Source organism: Abrus precatorius, unplaced genomic scaffold (assembly GCF_003935025.1).
Source record: "Abrus precatorius isolate BTA unplaced genomic scaffold, Abrus_2018 Scaffold8, whole genome shotgun sequence".
Taxonomy (NCBI): Eukaryota; Viridiplantae; Streptophyta; class Magnoliopsida; order Fabales; family Fabaceae; genus Abrus; species Abrus precatorius.
This window is the reverse complement of record NW_020874428.1, coordinates 23,546,680-23,567,906: the sequence shown is the minus strand read 5'-3', so window position 1 is coordinate 23,567,906 and position 21,227 is coordinate 23,546,680. Positions and strand designations below refer to the sequence as shown.

Sequence of the window (21,227 nt, the reverse complement as noted above, 5' to 3'; positions counted from 1 at the left end):
ATAAGTATAATTTTAATTTTAATTGACTGTACTTAAATTTCCTTTTTTATTATTTGTGAAGGAATATTTGAGAGATTTTATTAAATATTTTTTTATAGCATATTTGTTCTAATCTTTGTATAATTTTTTTAAATAAATTTTTAATGTGTTTATTTAACTTTTCTAAGAAACAAACGTAAAATTTTTTTTAATGTCTTTTATTCTTTTGAAAATTGGTTTTAAATATTTTTAAAAAATACATCTAATGTTACAAAATTATTTGTATAATTATAAATGAGAAAATTGCATTTTTTGTACATTGTATAAATTTATAAAAAATAAATTATTTTTTAGTATATCTTGAAAATATTTTTAAAAAAACTTAAATAAACTAAAATTATTAAAAGAAGAATACGTTTTTATTTAATTAAAGTAATAATACAATTTTATTAAAAAATATTTATTACATTCAAAATATAAAAGTCTAGGAAATATCTTTAATAAAAAATTATTATTAATTTTTTAAATTAAATCATATTATTATTAGTTACTTAAAATATTCATAAAAATCGATGTCAATGTTTTTCTTTATTTAATCAACATGTTGAATACTTATTGATGTTGTTTAAAAAGTATGAAAAATATTAGTAAATATATTTAAAAAATAAATATTTATAATATCAATATTGATTAAAAATATTAAAATATATTATTAATATACCTTTTTTATTATTTTTACTAAATTTTCTTATAATTTTTCTGAATTTTGTTATAACTAAATAAATAATTAATTAACTCATAAAGACCAATATAAAGTAATTTTATGTTATAATATATAGCGTATTTTAAAATAACTATAATAATAAACAATTATATTAGTGACTTGTATTTTATATAATAAATATATTTATTCATATTAATGATGAATAGTATTTTATTAATATAATTTTTCTAATGAAAAATATTATTTTTTAATAATTAATGTATTTAAATTTTATTTTATTTTATATTTAAAACAAGAAGAGTGGTAATTATTATTTATAAAAATTAGAAAAAAAAATATTAATAAAAAATATTTATTAATATTTTTACTAATGGCTTTTGTTTGATAGCAAGAAAATGATATACAAATAAAAGATGCAGAGTTCATTTTAATTAGATTTTAATAATTAATTTTGGTTTACTTAAAATTAATCTTAATATTTTACATAAATTAAATAGCTAAAAAAAATTAGTGAGAAACATCTAATCCCATTTGGCGTATGGATCTGAGGGATTGGGAAGTGAAATGCCGGTCCAAACGCCGCCTCGTTTGCTTCTTCTTTCTTTTTAAATAACACGTTTGCGTGTCGCAATTTGGGCAGAAAATTGGTTTCATGATGCAAAGACCAGTCGGCAATTGGTGGGGCCTGAACCAATTTATATTTAATAAAACCGTATCTTAAAAAAATTTATGTATGAATAAATGTGTTTAATTTTTTTCAATACATGTCCAAACAAATAATTAGAGATAAGAAAATTATTTATTTGGACAGATTACAAGGTTTATCTTAAATTTATAATAAGTGTTATGAATAAAGATATGGACTCTGATGAATAAAGTTAGTTAAAAATTGTAAATTTGTTAAAAATTTATAACTACATAATTGGTTGATTAAATTAAAATAATTTAAAAAAAATAGTTATACAATCAACCAATTTGTAATTTCATATTTGCATATTAAAATAAATTATTATTTTCTAACTCAAGCTTATAAAAGTTTATATTTACACAGTTTAGTCACCAAAGTTATTTAAGTGTATGAAATTGGTCTTTAATTTTTTTGAAATCTACATCACATGAGTCATAATATTTTTAGTCAAAATAGGTAAATGATTAATGTAAAACAAACTTTATAAATTTAAAAACAAACTCTTAAACATAATATTCTTTCTCATTGAATTTTGTTTGGCTACGAGGAATAAGCGCAATTGGAGGCATATAAGATGGAAATTCTGTACTGACAACTGAGAGAGGGATAGTAGTCTATGAGCAGTCCAAAGAGATAATAGAAGGAATGATATATGAATACGGACTCTATCATTAGGATTCAAATACAAGCATGGGCATGGATCAATGTCTCGTTCTTTCTAGAATAATAATAAAATGGAATAATCAGGTGCAAGTCCAAAAACAATTAGGACTTCAAGTTGACTTAATTATAATAAGACTTTAATTTTAATACATGATTAGTATAATAGTTAATATTTTTTATAATAAACTAATATTTTTATTTGAGTAAATTTTTTTACACGTGTATGTGAAGGTTTAGTGTTTTAATTAGTTTAGTTTAAATTGCAAAAAACTTTTTTTTTCAAATAATCGATGCCGAAAATGCTAATATGTGTGAAGGAAAAAAGTGCATTAAATTTAAAAACAAATAGAAATGGATGTAGAAGGGCACCGTCAATTTAAGGATCCACGTGTTAGCAAATGATGTGTGTGAGGAAATGTCACTGATCAGGTGGGTCGTGTATTTTCTTTTGTTTTGGTGAAGAACAATAAGTGGGTCATATTTAGCTAATGAATATTGGTCTGAAGGGGTTGATAAGCTACTCGCTACTCTATCATCCGTCGGCACGTACAATAGTCATTTATGATGTTAATTTATTATGCAATGACATGACAAAAGTCTTACTATATATAGATTTGATCAAATTTTACAAATCATATATCTTTTGATGTGATTGTAGATTATATTCCATATATTATCTTATATTAGACAACGTATTAGATAAATATACAAGATCATCATTAATATTTTTTATAAAAATATTATTTATGTAAAAGATATATATGTTTATTTAAACCAGTTATACTATGTTATATTTTTTTATTTAAGTTTAAATCCTTAATAATTTATTTTCATTAATTTCTTTGAACATAATACTTTTAATTTTTTATTTCTTACTTGAATAATTGAGGATTTTATTATAATTTTGAGAGAACAGCAATTTGGTATGTTTCTTTTATTTTGTCAAGTGTGAAGTAAGGATTTCAAAGAGGATTAATATTTGTATCTTTTATTTTACATTAAATATAATTTGATTGGATAATTTTAACCATAATAGAATATGAAATGATTTAATTAGCTTAGTTTAACCATAATAATTTCAAGAATTCAAAAGCATTGTTTTTTAAAAATATTTAAAAAAAAAATCTGAATTCTTTGAGATAGGGGGGTGTGTTAGTGTTTCCACCATCAATATTTAAGTAAGTTGTATTGGCAACCAAAACACCTTTCAAGCGATACATCTAGGTATTCAAAGCAATGTTAGGTTGGGTATTATTTTTGTCCATGGAATTGAAGGTGGCCGAGTAATGCAGAGCCACCTAAAGTCGTGGGAATCACACCTTCTCCAAGGACATGTGATGCGACGTGTTTGGCTAAAAGAGCACCAACTAACTAACGAATCTCCAATGTCTAAATTAGAATAGTATTCATTCAATGCGTAGAACATGCTGTGTTGCATCATCCCCAATCACACCAAATCAACCATTATGAACAGTTAGCTTTCTACTCCTCCGTCAATTGAGAGCAAGTCAACAAAGTTTGGATATACTCTTTGACTTGGTCAATAAGTCAGATTTCCTATTCCTTACTGATCATGTAATTTTTAGGGAAATGTCTCGAGCTGTTGCTCACTTCAGTTAAAAGCAGAAAGTGTTTACGACAGTGGATCTGCGCTCTCACTCTGCTTTCTCCAGTGTAAACACAGAACTGATATTCACTGTTTAATTTAGGAGATTAATAAAAATTTTAAGGTATTGACTTAGAAAATATTTAATAAAACATATTACATGTTTTGGCAATCATTAAAAAAGTCAAACTTTCAAGAATTAGAAGATAAAACTAGTGATAAAATTAATACACTTTGTTCATAAAACATTCATGCATTTCATGATTCTCCCTTGTATGATAGTTAGAATAAAAAAATTTCTAACCGTAAATCAATTATAAAACATAATAAATAATTTTTGTTTTAATTATTACACAAATTAATTGTTACAGATATAATACTACACAATTAGATAATAACTAAAATTTTAAAACTTTTAAACCATCAATACATTCTAATTAAATTAAAAAATTAAACTTTTTATTTTTCTAAAGATTATTGATTTCATACTGAGGTTTTTGCAAATGTGTAAATAAAATTTGTCAATAATTTATTTACTTTCCTTGCCGACTCAAATGAATGCTTAGGGCTTATGTAGTTTACTTCATAATCGTAATTTTTTGAAATAAAATCTTTTTATTTTAATATATTATATTAACCTATGTTTTAGTTTTAAAAAGATTTAATTCTCAACCATAAACCCAAAAAATCTAGGTCCTATCTAGTTTTCAAAACTGAAACTGACTGTCAGTTCGATTTAGAGTGGGGCGGCCCATACCCAACAAGGGATGACAAGTAAGACTGAACCGGTTAACCGCAGGAAAAGATTGTTCAGAAGAGTAGTACACTTGTAAGGTTAAACTTTATTAAATACTTGTAATTCTCAACATTTCTCTCATTTCTTTTAATAAAAATGCGTTAAAAAAAGTGAATTGCTAATCTTCGTCTTTTTCACAGACTGAATTAATTTGTATTTAGACTAATTACTATTCCGATCCGAGAATAAATTTTCGCATAAATTTGGCATTTCCTTACAGTGGGGGAGATGAAAAGCTGACGATACTACCATTTTTCATTTCCAACTTTAAGGGGAGGCCAAACTGATCATAATGCGAAACAGTTGAAAGAGGCAGCGAAAATCCATTTTATGAAATTGAGACTCAATCCCCATTAAATAACCACAAGAATGAGAACGAAGGAAAAACATGAGGTTCATTCACCATATCCTAAACAAGGATATACCAGTAAGAGTTACACAAGGCACAAAATTTTAATTCGCATAATGCAACTTCCTTCTACTCGCCGGATAAACCCTACGCACCAACAGGTCCTAACAATCTGCAAAAATACCCAACATGCAATTTAGAGGTCAATTAGTCCCAGTGGTATAAAATAAGGATACCATGATTACAAACAAGTTATTATCAAGTGCATTAATAGGTAACATAAGTCAATAACAATACTTAATAAATTTCAATTAGCTAATATATACTTAGTAAAACTGTCCAAGAAAGTGCCACACGTCAACACATTGGAGCCCTGTCTTCGATTCGTATATTTTAATTGCAGAGTTGTGATTTTACTGCAAAACCAATGCCAAATTATTTAGATTAATTTTTAATCTTTTTACCATGATTTTGTGCACGGATACTATTCTAGTTATTAATCAAAACGAACTACGTGGCGTAATTGCTAGTGTACTGATGATGCTCACACAATCAAATAAAACAATACAATATGCAGGGGGGGGTAACTAGAACCTATAATGCATAAAAAATACGTAACTAGGCTTTCAATCAATATGTAGGGTACCTAGAATACATAAAAAAATGAACCCCAGGATTCAATCAACAAAAATGGAGAAAACAAAGGGTTCACAAGTCAAGGTCCAACCATATACTATCAATACAATCACATCTTAACAATCAATTTTCCAGCAAAAGGATGCAACTGTAAGCCAATTACATTGGAGCACATCTCCATGGATAAAGGAGAAGGCTCAAGCAGAAAGGTTTTTTCAGTTGCTATCCGCACAGATAAAATCCTGGGAGTTGATTTTGTAAAAGTAGATTCCCAAGAAGAACTGTGTGCGATTTTCTCTCACATTCATGTTCAAAGATTGATCGATCATGGATAGAAAATACACAAACAATACAAGGAGTTTACGAAGGAATTAGTGTTGTCTTCAGATGAGAAAGTTAGGAATTTAATAACAATCAGTATCAAGACATCAGAAAACTACAAAACCCACATGAAGTTCAAACAAAATAACCTCCTACAGTCAGGGCAACTTCATAATCTGAAGAAGCTTACTATTTACATGGTTCACTGAACCCAATTTAGGAGCAAAAAATATCTATCAAAATCAATTCAGATGATTTTAAAATAAGATTAAATACAAAGAAAAGGCAAGTAATGTTTTCAGTGGTTAGGTAACATAGGCTCGCCAACCTTTGGCTGAAAAACTCAACTTTATTGCATAGCATTGATGGATTGATACAAATCCACCATTTCTGCCATTATTCAGACATAATTTAATTTAATCTTTGATTCACATATCAAATAGCATGATAGCACGATTGGCAATAGTACTAAAATCTTAGTTTAAAAAAAAAAAGGGAATAATGCATAAGAAAAGTCCATAATACAAATAAATGGTAAAATTACCTCATATATTGCTTGGATACATAAAGACTCTTACCCTTGCTCCCTGCAGATGTATCAACAATCAAAACTTTAAGTAATCACAAAAAGGGCATTAAAAAAACATTTTTAAGTTTCAAAAGTACCATTGATCTAGGTGGTAGATTGGACTTGAACTTAGCACGCACAATACCGCTGTTACCATGAGGCCTGGCAACCTTACCCCAAATGCAGCGATAGTGGCTTCCATTCTTCTTTACCTTTGCCTTATAAATATACGCCATGCGCTTCCCACAGTACCACCCAACCTCTTCCTTTGAGTTTACCCCCTCAATCTGAATAAGAGAGGTGTTTGGGTATTGATTTGACTTGGACCTGAACAACACTACACATTTCTTAGCACAAACCATAAATTATCAGAAAAATCATATATCCAAACACTGGTGAAAAAATCATACCTCTTGTATCCAAGAATTGAACCTCTGACGTAAAGTCTGGTGAAACAGAAACAACGAAGTCAGCAAGCATTATCGAATAGAAAACAGAAACCCTAAAACTGCACCACACTATGAATGTGCATTACACATCAAATCGAAGGATAAGAAGATGCTAAAAACAAATAGAAAGGGGACAAACCTGACACGCTCTCCTTGTCTTCCCTTAACCATTTTGCTGTGCTTTGAGTCTCCTCCTCCTTCTCCTCAGCTCGGCGGAAGCAACACAGATGTTAGTTTAAGGGTTCTTATAGAGACATTGTCAAACGGGGCGGGCCATTTAGGTTTTCTAAAAGGCCCATTCAATTGGGCTTTCCTTCTCCTTTTTTATTTTCAGTAAACAAGTGGCTAAATCTAATATGCAATTCATGACGACAAAAAAAAATGAAGCTAACATGGCATTCATGATTATTGACAAAAAAGAAAGACGTTCATGATTCATCCATTTTGCCTTTGTTTAGAAAAGAAATTATTTTCCCCTTGTTATGAAGCCAGTAAATCGGTAATGTTAGGTGAAAAGGAAAAAGAAGATAAATATTTTTTTGATAAAAAAACAAAGTTTAAATATATTTTTATAACATTTCAATTTTGATCCTTTTTTTTTGTCTCTATTTTTTTTTTATAAAAACTCAACACTTTTGGCCACGGTGATAATGTGGCCTAATAAAAAACAACACATTTTAGTTGATTACGCCGTTACTAAAGAATAAAAGTATCAAAATTTTAAAAATAAAGAACTAATTTTTTTTAAGTTGAAAGACTAAAATTAAACCTTTATAAAAAACATATTGAATTAAGTGTAAAAGAATATATATATATCAAACTCGATATAGCATACAAACTAAAAACATCAGAAATAGAGAGAATGTGTCGCCTCATATATCGCTATCATAACATAATAGATTCACCATTTAACCATAGAAAAGCTTCACCAAAGACAAAAGAAGAAAGCAAAGTCATTCCCACAAGTCCAACCTTTCGACCTATGATGCATGGTCGTTTCTCATTACCTCTCATCAATTTCTCTAAGAATCTCTTCTATTTCTATTATCTCTTTGTCAAGCGTGGCTCTTAATCAATTATCTCGTGCACCATGTTCATCTCAAGGAGAGGCCTATTAGAGGGAACAGAAGAACGGTATGGATTAATGTCTTCTGACATTAGGGGCACGTCCAACATGCGACGTAAAATACGACATTGGCAAAGGCAATTCAGGCTAAAGCTAGGACGCCATATGTTTTGGACCCTAATGGTTTTGGTTTTTATGTGTGTGCTTACTAAGTTTGTGCTGTTGAATATGTTTTCTGATCAATTGACCATGAAGCCTTTGATACAATCTAACATGGTAGAAGACGTACCCTCACCAAACAAATCACCGGTATACAAAAATTTGCTCTACGTGATATTTTATATCATCAATACATTATATTTTTCATTACTCCACCTATGTCATGCTTTCTTTGCCTTTTTTTGTATAATAAAATGGATGTAACGAGTATACATAAAACTTTTTGTTTGTTATCCATTGGAAGGAATAGTTATACAAAATATATCTTATCAAGAGTGTATATTGATATTCTCATATGTCTATAGTTATTCTTATTTTTTTTAAAATGTAAAAAATTCTTACGAATTTATATAATTATAAATAAAGTATTTTAGATAAATATCACTTAAATAAATATAATGATAAATATGTCAGAATCACAATAAACACATCTTATCGTCTTTTGTAAATTTCACACCGAATCTCGCAATTATTACAACTATATTTTGTCTTTTCAGTCAATAAATGATTCATCATCATTCATTTCACTCAAGAAATCAACACACGTATTACACACTACAAAGGAATACACAAATTACGCTTCATACTCTGTTGTTCACAATATAATTAATATTACTATTATTTGCTGTTACATTTAGATTGTGATTGTAGTTTTTGTATGATATCTGTTAGTTAGACTCTCGAAATTTGGGAGCATCCTAAGCGTGACAACTACCACAAATGCATGGGTCGAACAAAGAGTGATCGACGTGAGTTCAAAGCTCTTTGTTACTTAGAATTTGAGTGAAATTCAACATAAGTGATTAGGAATAATTTTTATTCTACAGGGGCGGGGAACATCACAAATGGTTACCTTTTGGTGCATGCTAATGGAGGATTAAATCAAATGAAATCTGGAGTACGCAATTAAGTTTCCTTTAGAGTCTACATTTACTTGTTTATTTATTTTTCAAATTTCTTGCAAGATATTAATATACTAGTTTCCATCAAGTTACAGATAAGTGACATGGTTGCAATTGCAAAAATTATGAAAGCCACTTTAGTTATGCCAACATTAGATCATAATTCCTTTTGGACCGATCCTAGGTATACATTCTCATCTACTTGGGTGTTTCTACTCAAAGAAATATGTCTCACTCTAATTTCGCAGTGTTCTAATTCTATTTTATCAGTGATTTTAAACAAATTTTTAACTGGAGGAACTTCGTTGAAGTTTTAAATGATGACGTTCGAATAGTGGACTCTCTACCACCTGAATTTGCAAGAATTAAGCCAGTTTTGAAGGCACCAGTTTCTTGGTCCAAGGCAATTCTACTACTAAACATTTTCTATATTGAAAGTTCTACCACCATTAATATTAACGTAGTTATTTCTTTTTCTTTTTTTTGAATCTAAATTTTATGATCACTTTGAAACATGTAGGCCAGTTATTATGCAGGGGATATATTGCAATTATTGAAGAAGCACAAAGTGATCAAATTTACCCATAGTGATTCTCGTTTAGTCAATAATGGTCTAGCTACTTCAATTCAAAGAGTACGTTGTCGTGCCATGTATGAGGGGCTCAAGTTCACATTCCCAATTGAAGAGCTTGGAATGAAATTGGTAAATAGACTTAGAAACAACAACACTCCTTACATTGCACTCCATTTGAGGTATTTCCTTTACCATAGTCTACTAAGTTAATTAAAACATGTGGTTACGTATTAAAATTTTGTTAACCACAGTTATTAAAGTTGAGTTTGAGTATTTAAATATAATGAGTAAATTTGAGAATAACATATTTATAATGTTAAAATTATAAAAGTGTAATAAATATTCTTTTAATTAAATATTATTATTTTTAAATACTTAAACTCAATTTTAAGGATGATTAACATATTCTAAGTACTATCACCTAGACTTAGAAAAATGTGCATCCTTAATTAATCTCTCTCACAAGCCCCACAATATTGCAGATATGAGAAGGACATGCTTGCTTTTACCGGCTGTAGCCATAACCTGACCAAAGAAGAAGCCTTGGAGCTTAAAAAGATGAGATATCAGGTGAAACATTGGAAGGTGAAAGAGATTGATAGCAAGTCAAGACGCTTAAGGGGTAGCTGCCCAATGACTCCAAGAGAGGTTGCTGTATTTCTTGAAGCACTTGGCTATCCTCTTAACACCAAGATTTATGTAGCTGCAGGCACAATTTATGGCAAAGATGGAATGAAACCCCTCCTAAACAAGTATCCTAATATTTTTAGTCACTCCACTTTAGCCACAACAGAAGAGTTGCAACCATTTAAAGGCCACCAAAATCAACTTGCTGCTTTAGATTACATCATAGCATTGGAAAGTGATGTTTTTATTTACAGCTACGATGGACACATGGCCAAAGTAGCTCGAGGTCATCGAACATTTGAAGGGTTTCGAAAAACCATTAGCCCAGACAAGTATTGATTCTATTACACAACATATCACACTTTGATTCAGGAAAAACCTAGAAGTTAAAATACAAGTTTTGTCGTAGCAGTAATTACTCATTTATGAATTCATTTTTATATTTAAAAAACTTATTTTAATTCTTATCCGAGAATTTAACTATTTTTTAAGTCTTTACTGATACTGATAATAAAAGTTAGTGTTTAATCACTTGCATTTTTTTTAATAACGTTGTAACGACAATAATTAAAATAAAAAAAAATATTTGTATAATGATTAAAATATAAATTTTTAAAATATGATGACTCATTTACAAATAAGTGTTCAAATATATATTTTAAAATAAAAATATATATAACGTATATTAATAAAATTTGGTTATTTCTAATTAATGTACCTTATAACATGGTGCAGACAAAGGTTCGTGAGACTGATTGATCAATTGGACAATGGCTTGATTTCATGGGACGATTTCTCATCAAGGGTTAAAAGCATACATGGAAACAGAATTGGAGCTCCTCATCCTAGAAAAGTCCATCGACACCCCAAATGGGAAGAAAGCTTCTATGCAAATTCTTATCCAGGTTGCATCTGTGATGATCATGTGAGAATGATGAAAGAAATTAGTCTTAATTCATGACTTAGTGACTGGTACTGAGCCATTAGATGCGAGTTAGCTCTTTAAGATGTATGTACATATTCATAGCAATTTGGCAGTTCAACTACAAAAGCCAATGCTCCACTATTTCAAAATGTATATTTGAGTAAGTAGATAGAATATGTTAAATTGTTAAGTGGTAGTTCTTATATTAACTAGTATCCTAGTTATATTTTAAATTGTAATTGAAAGGCACATTTGCTTTTAAGTTAGATAGAATTGGTGCTTAATGTGATTTAACAAAGAAATTAATATCTTTGAAATATTTTTAAGAGTGAAGACTCTAGTTTATAACATGGAAGTAAATATTTTTATTTTAGTGTTTTTTTTTTACATTAATTTATTATCTTTTGTTTAAAAGTAATATTAATAAATAAATAATTTTATCAAATAAAAAATGAAACAATTTTAAGATTAAAATTTTCTTTTACAATTTTGAGAACTAAAATTTAAAAGATAAAAAATTAGTAATATAGTAATTTATTTAAATTTTAACTTTTTTAAAATTAGATAATCTAATATTTAAACATCAATCAAATAGTTTTTCTTTAAATATATATTTAATTATATTAATTATTATTTTTATCTTTTTAATTATCATTCTTCTATTGGATTAATTTAATTAAATATGATTAAAAATGTTTTACTTAATTAATATTTAAAAATAAAAAATAAGAACTTACAAGATCAAAATATAATAAAATTAAATTATAAAATAAAAATAAAATTAAAGAATCAAACTAATAAACTTTCTTTGGCGATATTGGATTGTGTTGTGTCTTCTCAGTATTGTTGCCATTTGTTCTCTACTGCAATTCCACCGTCCGCGTCGACGCTACCACCGCCATCCCCCGTCCTCTTCTTCCTCCCTCTCTAATAAGGTTACTTTCTTTATTCTTTTCTTCCATTTTTTTTCCCTAATTTTTATTCATTGTTCTTCTGCTTTCTGCCCTTGTTTTCAATTGAAGTTCCACGTTTAGTTTGTTCCTATTTAATAATCACAACTTTTTGTTCTTATGTTGAGTTTGCGGCAGATCTAGGATTCTGCAGTGTTTCTCTGTTATTGTTCTGTAACGTTTGGCTGAAGCTTGTTAAGCTTAGTTTTTGCGTATCTGTTATTTGATTGGAGTTCGTTTATTATTGTGAATTGTGATCTATGGCTTAGTATCACTTGGGCCTGCTAATTGATTCAATGTTTTTGAATTATGTACTTCGAACAACAGTTATGGACACTCAGATAACAAATAGGGTAAGCGACAATTACTGTCAAATTTTGTATTCTATACTTCAAATTGAGTTAGAGGTTATTCAATTTGAGAGTAAGAGTTTGTCTTTAAAGTGTTATTTGTGAATGACTTTGAGGTCCTCCAAGTGATTGTAACTAGAATTTTGATTTTTCTGCCTTCAGCTTAGTGAAACTGCTTAACCTGTTAGTTGTAAGTCTATCAGTGCTCTCGCAATGGAATCATCCCATTTCTTTTTTTATTATTGTCAACAAATTGTGTTATCTACTGAATTAGGTTGAGGGATTCCCATGCGACGCTTTGATTTAATTGTTATGATTACTTCTCCATCTGCCTTATTGTACCAAAGATGAGGCTACATGAAGATAACTGGGGTCAGAAAGGCTAGGAGTTGGTTATGCAAGACACTTATATAGTGCTGCTACTTGATTTCATGGTTATGATTAATGAATCCCTTGTCCTCCAACGATCAGCCTAATTAGTGAGCATTGACCTTTTTGATTTAGTAGAGAAAAGTCAATGGGAAGGAACTAATGGTGTTGTAGTAACTACTACATGATTTTATGTCATGGTTCTGGCAGTTATGTGCCTCTGTCAACACATTAGAATGAACTTGATCTTTATTCTTAGTTTCCAGTGCATAGTTTTACTTTTTCAGTTAAAGCATCAGATAGTCTTGGACTAATTTATCATATCTTCAATTCTTTTGTAATTCATTAGTTATGTTTTAATTCAGAGGAATTTTAGTTACGCACTATTTATTATTGGGTGAAATTCACGTGGGACCCACAAAATGATGTGCTCCCACTTTTTCTTTGGTTGGTTGATGAAGGGTTGAAAAAGTAAATTGCTAGTATTTCTATTTAATTTAAAGGATACTAAGGATGCGCTATTTGATTCAATAAATTTTAATTAAGTCTCCCATTGTTTAAACTTTTAAAAGTTATCTATGTTGTACACCAGCTTTATAAATGTATTAGTCATTTGTCATTCTGTACTTCTGTTCATAGTTGAGCAATGTATGAAAGCGCTAGTGCAAATGAATTGAAGTTATTTGTAAGTCAGGTTGGATTACTTTGCAGTGTAGTGAAATGGGTTTGTGGACATTACTTGAGGGGTTCCTGCTTCTTGCAAATGCATTAGCAATACTTAATGAGGACCGCTTTCTTGCACCTAGAGGATGGGGCTTATCTGATTTCTCTGGTGGCCAGACAAAATCTTTCAAAGGCCAGCTTATAGGTCTCATATATGCAACTCAGTACCTAAGAGTTCCTCTCATACTTCTCAACTCTATCTGCATTACTGTAAAGTTAGTTTCTGGATGATATCTAGCAAGGTGAGACGTCAATACATATGTCTGGCTTAAACATTTTTAGTTTTAAAAGTGTGTGTGTGTATAATAATAATAAGTTAATGGTGATAAATAGATGCTAATTTTTAATTTCATTACAACAAACATCTGCCGTTTATGGGAGTACCATGAGCCTTTCTCATGTTTCGTTCAGGACCGAAACATAAAGTGAATTATATGTTGACTTTTCAGATAAATTATTTTTCTGAAATGATCTTTGAAGTCTTCCGATGGATATTTCAGTGCAATACATGTATGTACATGTCATTCATGAACTGAATTTGTTCATTAGATTCAGAGTAGTTCACGACTTGAGAGTCATAAGTAGTTTCTTATGTCCTCCATTCCGATAATTGAATATCACCATGAAATAATTGCTCGATGTGGCTGTCTTTGAAATTATGGTATTTACATGGGAATCAACCAAAATTGATAGTTTTAAGCTTACCTAGTAGGTTAATGGTGAATTCAATCAAAGTCCTTAACATCTATCTAAGCGTTATGCAGTTCAAAGAATGTGGTGGTTTATTTTCTTATTATGGGATCAAGCTGCAGAATACAGTGGAAAAATGTTTGGGGTAATATTTTTGAGTTGTGTGTATATAAAAAGATAAAAAGTGAGAGATAAAAATAATTATATAGTGTCATATATGTTAATGTTTTTATGTTTAAGCAATGGAACTGATAATGGATGTATCATGGCATTTGACACTATTTCGGTTTCTTAATAATTACAGGTTGAGGAGTTTTCATCAGATGATTCAAGTTGTGCTTAGGCAGGAATTTGACAAATTCTGTTTTAGAAATATATATTGAAAGTTTCATTATTGGGATGTGGATCTATTGCATTTTTTTTTCGTGAAATCACGTTTGCCATCGACATATAAATAGAAAATGAGATAACCGTTATTGTGACTTTAGTGGGGTGGGCGTTGCATTCATCTTTTAAGAATTAGTTACCATCTTCCAAATTTCCTCGCTTTAATTCTCTATTTGTTTTTAATTGCATCTTGCATTCTTGCTTGATTGGTGAATGTTGTCCAAATGATGGTTGCTCAACTCGTACATCTTCAATGAAACTATTTGATCTATTACTTGATGGCTTCTAAAAGCTTATCTGTTCTAAAGTTGAAAATTGATCGTGATATTATTAATTTGAAACAGTAACATAGTATGTGTCTAAGTATCACCTACAAATTTTGCATTAAAATGTGTACACGATGTGGGAATTGATTTTCTATCTAAATTAAACAGGCCTTAAGAAAGTCCATCGTTTCATAATAGTACCAAGCCCTTACTTTATATTAAGAGATAGAGCCAAGTGCTTGAAAGATAAGGTAAAAATTTGATGAGATTAATTTTTAAAATGAAAGAAATTTGAAGCACAAAACATAAGCATTATAATTGTCGAAAGAATATAGTGAACTTCATCATAAATCCGCGAAAACGTGGTACGTTTTGGAGTCTAAAGCAATAAGCCGCAGGGCTGCAAAAGTTGCGGCAAGAGACATGATGCCAAAGAAACAAATGTTGATCCAATGCCAGAGCATTTGAAAGGATGTTAGTTTGTTCTTATTTGCCACTAGGTACATGTGGTTGGCAAGGATGAATGTAAGGGGAAATGTGCTGATCGCTCCTGTGAGGCTCATGAAATCTCCAAGGAATGGCAATAGAGCTGATACAAAAGTATTCAATGTTAGGTAGCCACCTCTTACCAACACTCGAAATGACAAGTTCTTAAAAGCCAGGGCGCTCCCTTTTATCCCATGTTTGGTATCCAAATACTCGTACATTGGGCTTGCAAATATCTACCAGAATTAGAAGAGAGGTCATTAGGCCAGTTATAAAACTTAAATAAAACAATCAGTAGCAGCAAAATTCCAGTTTAGCGGCTACTACATGCAATGCAATGACAGATTGAAGAAAGGCTGCAATATTGGCCATGGCCTTCACCCAGACTGGACCATTGACGTCACTCAACAAATAGGTTGCTGTTGAAGATCCATAAGCCCAGTATCCTGCAAAGGTAACCAGATATAATGGCAGAACTCCAACGGTAAACTGAAAGTATAAGGCTTTCATCATGTTCTTGACAACTGGCTGTTCGATCGTTGCCTGTTAGGATTACAACCAAGTAAAACTCTCTCGCCAGAGCACATTTAGAAATGAAAGGTTATGAGTCTGCATAAAACACACGAAACAAATAACTATAATATAAGCTTGCATGTTACTTGTATCTCAGGAAGCATTCCTGTATTATATGCGAACACAAGATTAGCAGACGCGCCAATTGTTGTAAATATTTTACTTGTTGACGTCCCTGGAATGCTATAATCTCGAGCAGGTGATTTTATACCTAATGATGCACTGGGGGTTAGCATGGAAATTCAAACTTAACTTATCAATTTAAACCACCAGATAAATTAAGCACAGAAAAAAACAGTCGTTGTCTAGCATATGATTGATAAATGAGTAATGTGGATATTGTTTATAATCTATTAAGTATGATTGATATTCTTTTGCTAGTTCTAAATAAACTCTTTGACTCGCATTTTCACACTATAGCAAGTGGTGAATTTCATAAGGTTAATGACAACGAGGGATGCAAATTCCCCAATTCTCATAATTAAAGCATGTGCATGACATCAGCTGAAATACTACGTATAAGAACGACGTTTAAGGTCTATTTATATCCTTCATTAATGAAACAAAAGACCACCCTCAGAATACCAGCCTAAGACCAAAATTACAAACGAATGACATTATGTTCGTTGACAAGCAGAATTAATATAAAGGGAATGAAAAGAAGAAACAAGTGTAAAGGTAATCAGATTAAGCATGGCAGGATGAAGAAACTCAGAACTAACTCATAAGATTCGAACAGGAATTCAAGATTTTGTATGCTAAAACTCTAGTTATCTCTATTTCAGATGACAGAGTTAAATATCATTTCTCATAAAAAGAACATGAATAAAAGAAACACTTAATTAGACGAGCACTGGGAAACAGAAAAGCAAGCATTGGTCTTGCACCTTGCTTTCTTCAAACAGAAGAGTATATTCATAGAACAGGTTTCAATGAAAAAGTGGATCAACAAGGGCAATTGATTAAAAGAACTAGTGGTACATAATTAAGAGCAAGTCATTGTACTATAATAGTACTCAAGCACACAAAGAAGTATAACAGCAAAGGAGATTACCATCATTAATTGACAGCACAAATGCTACAGCAATATATACTAGGCTGAAGACAGTCGAAAATCCCAGCCAAATTCCAAGAGCCGAAAGATGGGGAATACAAATGGCAAACATTGCACATACAAGTCCAGCTATGGCAATACAATATGGAAGCTTCATCTGCCCGTCATCCCTAAACAGAACATAAACGGCCTGCACCACAACGAACAGACAAGATTCATAAAAATTCTTTGAAGCAAACGATATGTATAACCAATTTCTGCATGACCGTACAAAGGTAAAGCAGAATTGACAGAATATGTACGAGCCAAATATTTTTGCTGATCCAGTAACATAGTAATCCAAACAATATTATATTCGATAGGGAAGAAATGGCAAAAATTGTGACAGTTGATGTGTTTAAGAAAGCAACATAAAGGAGAAAAGGGATATTGATGTACTTGGCAATACGAAGGGAAGAGAAAGCGAGGCCCAAAATTTTTAGCGGGCTACAACTTGAGAATAAGAAAAATAAAATCAGTATTGAACAACTTATACAAGGTTGCAAAAGTGTATGTTTGAAACTCCACTAAAACAATCACGCTTCAACATGAAAGCCATAACTTCTGGCGTTGAACTAGATACTAATGAATTCGACGTCAATCCAATCCAAACACATGGTAAGTTAAGTTACCTTTAAAGCGGAACCAGCCAAAATGATGTACCCGGCATTAATCATGAAAAGGTTGACATACTGCAAAGCCCAAGTGAGGGAATAAGCTTTTCTACCTGCAATGAGAGATGAACATAACCATAAACATCTATAGTAATTTACACAACAAAATAACATGACAATAGGAAAAGGGAGCTAAACTAGCAATAACATAGATTATCACACACCATATATATATCCAGCAAGGTCTCTATAACGAATATGCCTTGTTCCTCCAAATTCATGGAGCATAGCAATAAGAGCATTTGCATAGAGCGATATAGCGGTGGCAAGAATCAAACCGACGACGCCCCCTATCCAACCTAGGGGAACCATTATGGTTCCCGAATATCCAACCACATATGCGCTATTAATTCCCGTAGTCAACACAAACCCCACTTGAAACCACGAATCTGCAAGTAAAATTCCAAATTAATCATTTAACCATGCTCCGTTTATATTAATTTAATTATGTAAATTAGTTAATTCAAGAAAAAAGGTAGCACTTACCAGTGCTAATTTGATGCGCTGTATCGGGGATTCGAACATCGGCGTCGTTTTCAACGTCGGAAAGCAGCGTCACGCGAAGCTGCTCCGCTTCCGGAGAAACGTTCTTCCCCGCCAGCGTGACTCTTGCTATTGTTCGTTCTCTTTTTCTTTTCAATAAATGAGAAAAATCTAAGGCTAATGAATCTTAATCAGTGATCTTGTTTATATATGTTTCAGACAATTATTGTAAAATTATATCGGTGGCAGTGCCAACTTGGTGTAGTTGATCTTCTGTGGGTCCCGCAAGTGTAGTTATGCTGAATGGATCGACGGTTACAATGCCCAATACCCTTTGCATTGAAACTTGTAACAACTAGTATGTCCTCAGGTCAGCGTACATAATTCATAATACTTCTTTTTCATTAAAAAAATATTAATCTTAGATATTTAAATTCAATTTAAAAATAAGATTAACGTTTGTTAACGAAGAATTGTTTTTTAAAATAATAAATATGGATATTTTTATTTTATAAAATAATTATTAAAAAAATATGCAAGAGAATATATCAAAATTTAAAATAAAATTTTAGTACGATGAAGAATTATTCGCCGGAAGAAATGCGTGAGAACCGTCGAATTACGTGCGGCTTTTAATGGGTTTGGTGACCAAACGAACACTGTTAAGCATATCGTCTCAATCTTCTGTGAATCGTGGAAGCTGTTGCATTTATCATCGATTATTTTGGTGGTGGGTATACGGAAAGTGATTTCAAATAAGAATTGATAAGAATTGCATTTGCACGCCACAGCTCTGTGATATTATTGAGGATTTATAAGATTTTTTTCTGTTTTTTTTTTTTTAATAAACGGGGCTTAACAGCCCAAAAACAACTAACAAACTGTAGAATTTACTCTTAATGTTTAGCATTTTCTTAATTTACTTTTATATAAAAATGATTGATTATTCACTAAAAAACAAATAAATGACGTAGAAAAGAATCCTAGGGAGATTATATACAGTTTCTCAAGAGGGTAAAACATCATTTCGATTTCAAAGCTGACCGATCATTATATTGTTGCAGTTATTTGATTTAGCTTTAGCTTTTAGGCTATTGACTCCTTTTCGTTTGAATCATAAGTGGGGACATCAGTTTATTATAATAAAAGGGAAAGTTTTGTTTTTTTATTTTACATATATATAAATGTTATAACCTAAAAAAGTATAATAATAATAGGCGTGAGTGGTGCTGTGAACCTTTTTAAGCAATCATGTAAGAGTCTCCCTCACGGAACATATTGACCTTTCTTCTTTATTTCTTACGCTTTTTAACGAATGGATTAGAAAATATTAGTTTATCTTTGCTACGAAAACTGAGGGGGGAGAAGGAGACTACATGTGCATCTCACAGACGTGTGGGAAAGAAAGAAACTGTTTAGGCCCAGCAAATCATATGCAAATAGTAGCAAAGTATTATTGTATCTTCTAATATTGAAGGGCCGAAGCCCACTGAAAGGGAATCATTTTCTTTCTTTTTGCGTAAATAAATAATTTTCTGTCTGGATCAAAATAAAAAATACTATTTTATGTGCAATCAATGTAACAATTTTAGAAATTTGAAATCTCTTTAGACGATATCCTTACGAGAAATAATTTTATTAATTTTTTCTGTTATATATTTAATTTTCCTTTTTTTTACTCACTAAAAAAATGTTACGATTTACGTTTTTCAATTTCATCTCTTAGCTAATGTTATTAACTCCTTAAAAATTTACTTGATTAAAATGTTAAAGGAAAGTTTGTTAACTCAAATTATGGTTAAAGAAAGTATTTTTCCTTCAAAATCTGATTTTAATTGGCAAACTATTCTTGCTGTGCTGTTTGTTGATCATATTCGTGAATTGATTATTATAATTAATTATAACCTTCTGAAAAAGATTGGGTTGACGTTGTGAATACAAGACCTAACCTGTTACATAATATTAGGTAGGATTTAGCTAAACTTTTTTATACTTTTACTTGTGTGAGTGCGTGATTGTGTTGATTATTCAAGATTCAACATCTCTTAGAGATGTTGAAATGAATCACTTTTTTTTAATTGAAGTCAATTAAATTTAAGTTTTGGAACTGTATTTGATTGTAAAAAAAAGAATTTTTAATTGTGCTGTAAAATAAAAATTCAAATTTAACTCAAATTTGTATTTTATGCTTAAACAGACTAGGTGGAATTGACTCTAATAAAAAAAAATACAGATGAGTCTGGTATTAAAAACTTAAAGTAATCAAAACCTAAAATTTAAAACTCAAACTATATATTTTAAGGAGCTTACCTATTTTTCCAACTTTGCCTTTACTCGAATTGCCACTTCAAGAGAAAGGAAATGACTTGGTGTCCTTTAGGAGCTGGCTTGAGTTTTCACCTGTAAAATTTTTCATTCTTAATGCACACATGAGTAGGGCTTTCATTCTTAACATTATGAGTCAAACTAAATGATGATATATGATCAAGGGATTCGGCTTTTCAAAGTGAAAAAAACAGTGAGAAAGTGAATTGGGCCCATAATAAGGAGTTTCATTGTTGAATTAGGACTAAAATAAGTCAATTATTGAGTAGTGTTGGCCTTAGCTTTAACGTTTCATCCAGCGTATGTCAAACTCAAGCTCAAGACTTCCCACATTTCGCTGAACTGTTCTTTGGTAGGTAACAGCAGCATTATCCAAAGGTAGGATATACATACTATAATAAATAAATTAATCTTAAACCACCCGTCAATTGAAACTTGTTGCTCATCAACAATTTTTTTTCTTTGAAACATGTAGTATTCTTTTGAGGTCGTAATACAGTACGTTTGTGCTCGGTATTTTTGTATAAATCAGAAAACCCCAACCAGTATAAATGATTAACTAGTATTTCTCAATATATATTAGATAATAGCTAATAGTTCAAGGAAACAAAGCCTTCACATTATTGTGCTATGTCTTATGTTAGCGTGCAGTGGCCCATTTAATTCCTTTTAACTTCTTCGGCCCAAAGCCTTAAATTTATTCACACCTATTCACGCACACTGCATACATTGACCAAAAATATAAAAGCACACTGCATACAAAGAA

The 21,227-nt window shown here is 30.7% G+C and overlaps 4 protein-coding genes across 4 annotated transcripts; 2 read left to right on the top strand and 2 right to left on the bottom strand.

Annotated features, from left to right (window-relative positions):
• Nucleotides 1-4,794: 4,794 nt before the first annotated feature.
• LOC113846152 (60S ribosomal protein L35a-3-like) lies at nucleotides 4,795-6,999 on the bottom strand. Its single transcript, XM_027474100.1, has 5 exons — nucleotides 6,919-6,999; nucleotides 6,741-6,776; nucleotides 6,429-6,657; nucleotides 6,307-6,349; nucleotides 4,795-4,977 (listed from the first exon to the last, which is right to left on the bottom strand). Exons 1-4 carry the CDS (start codon nucleotides 6,948-6,950, stop codon nucleotides 6,308-6,310), a joined length of 339 nt encoding a protein of 112 aa, XP_027329901.1. The 5' UTR covers nucleotides 6,951-6,999; the 3' UTR covers nucleotides 4,795-4,977; nucleotide 6,307.
• Nucleotides 7,000-8,118: 1,119 nt separating this feature from the next.
• On the top strand, nucleotides 8,119-12,394 carry LOC113874483 (O-fucosyltransferase 19-like). Its single transcript, XM_027512705.1, has 11 exons — nucleotides 8,119-8,154; nucleotides 8,741-8,813; nucleotides 8,892-8,962; nucleotides 9,062-9,150; nucleotides 9,237-9,369; nucleotides 9,487-9,719; nucleotides 10,023-10,499; nucleotides 10,903-11,092; nucleotides 11,195-11,252; nucleotides 11,934-12,027; nucleotides 12,370-12,394. Exons 1-11 carry the CDS (start codon nucleotides 8,119-8,121, stop codon nucleotides 12,392-12,394), a joined length of 1,479 nt encoding a protein of 492 aa, XP_027368506.1.
• On the top strand, nucleotides 11,901-14,707 carry LOC113847800 (immediate early response 3-interacting protein 1-like). The gene is made up of 3 exons (XM_027477086.1): nucleotides 11,901-12,027; nucleotides 13,473-13,726; nucleotides 14,479-14,707. Exon 2 carries the CDS (start codon nucleotides 13,482-13,484, stop codon nucleotides 13,713-13,715), a length of 234 nt encoding a protein of 77 aa, XP_027332887.1. The 5' UTR covers nucleotides 11,901-12,027; nucleotides 13,473-13,481; the 3' UTR covers nucleotides 13,716-13,726; nucleotides 14,479-14,707.
• Nucleotides 14,708-15,069: 362 nt separating this feature from the next.
• LOC113846651 (proline transporter 1-like) lies at nucleotides 15,070-18,309 on the bottom strand. The gene is made up of 7 exons (XM_027475140.1): nucleotides 18,140-18,309; nucleotides 17,818-18,042; nucleotides 17,612-17,706; nucleotides 16,941-17,130; nucleotides 15,973-16,097; nucleotides 15,641-15,856; nucleotides 15,070-15,549 (listed from the first exon to the last, which is right to left on the bottom strand). Exons 2-7 carry the CDS (start codon nucleotides 17,963-17,965, stop codon nucleotides 15,172-15,174), a joined length of 1,152 nt encoding a protein of 383 aa, XP_027330941.1. The 5' UTR covers nucleotides 17,966-18,042; nucleotides 18,140-18,309; the 3' UTR covers nucleotides 15,070-15,171.
• Between the last annotated feature and the right edge of the window lie 2,918 nt (nucleotides 18,310-21,227).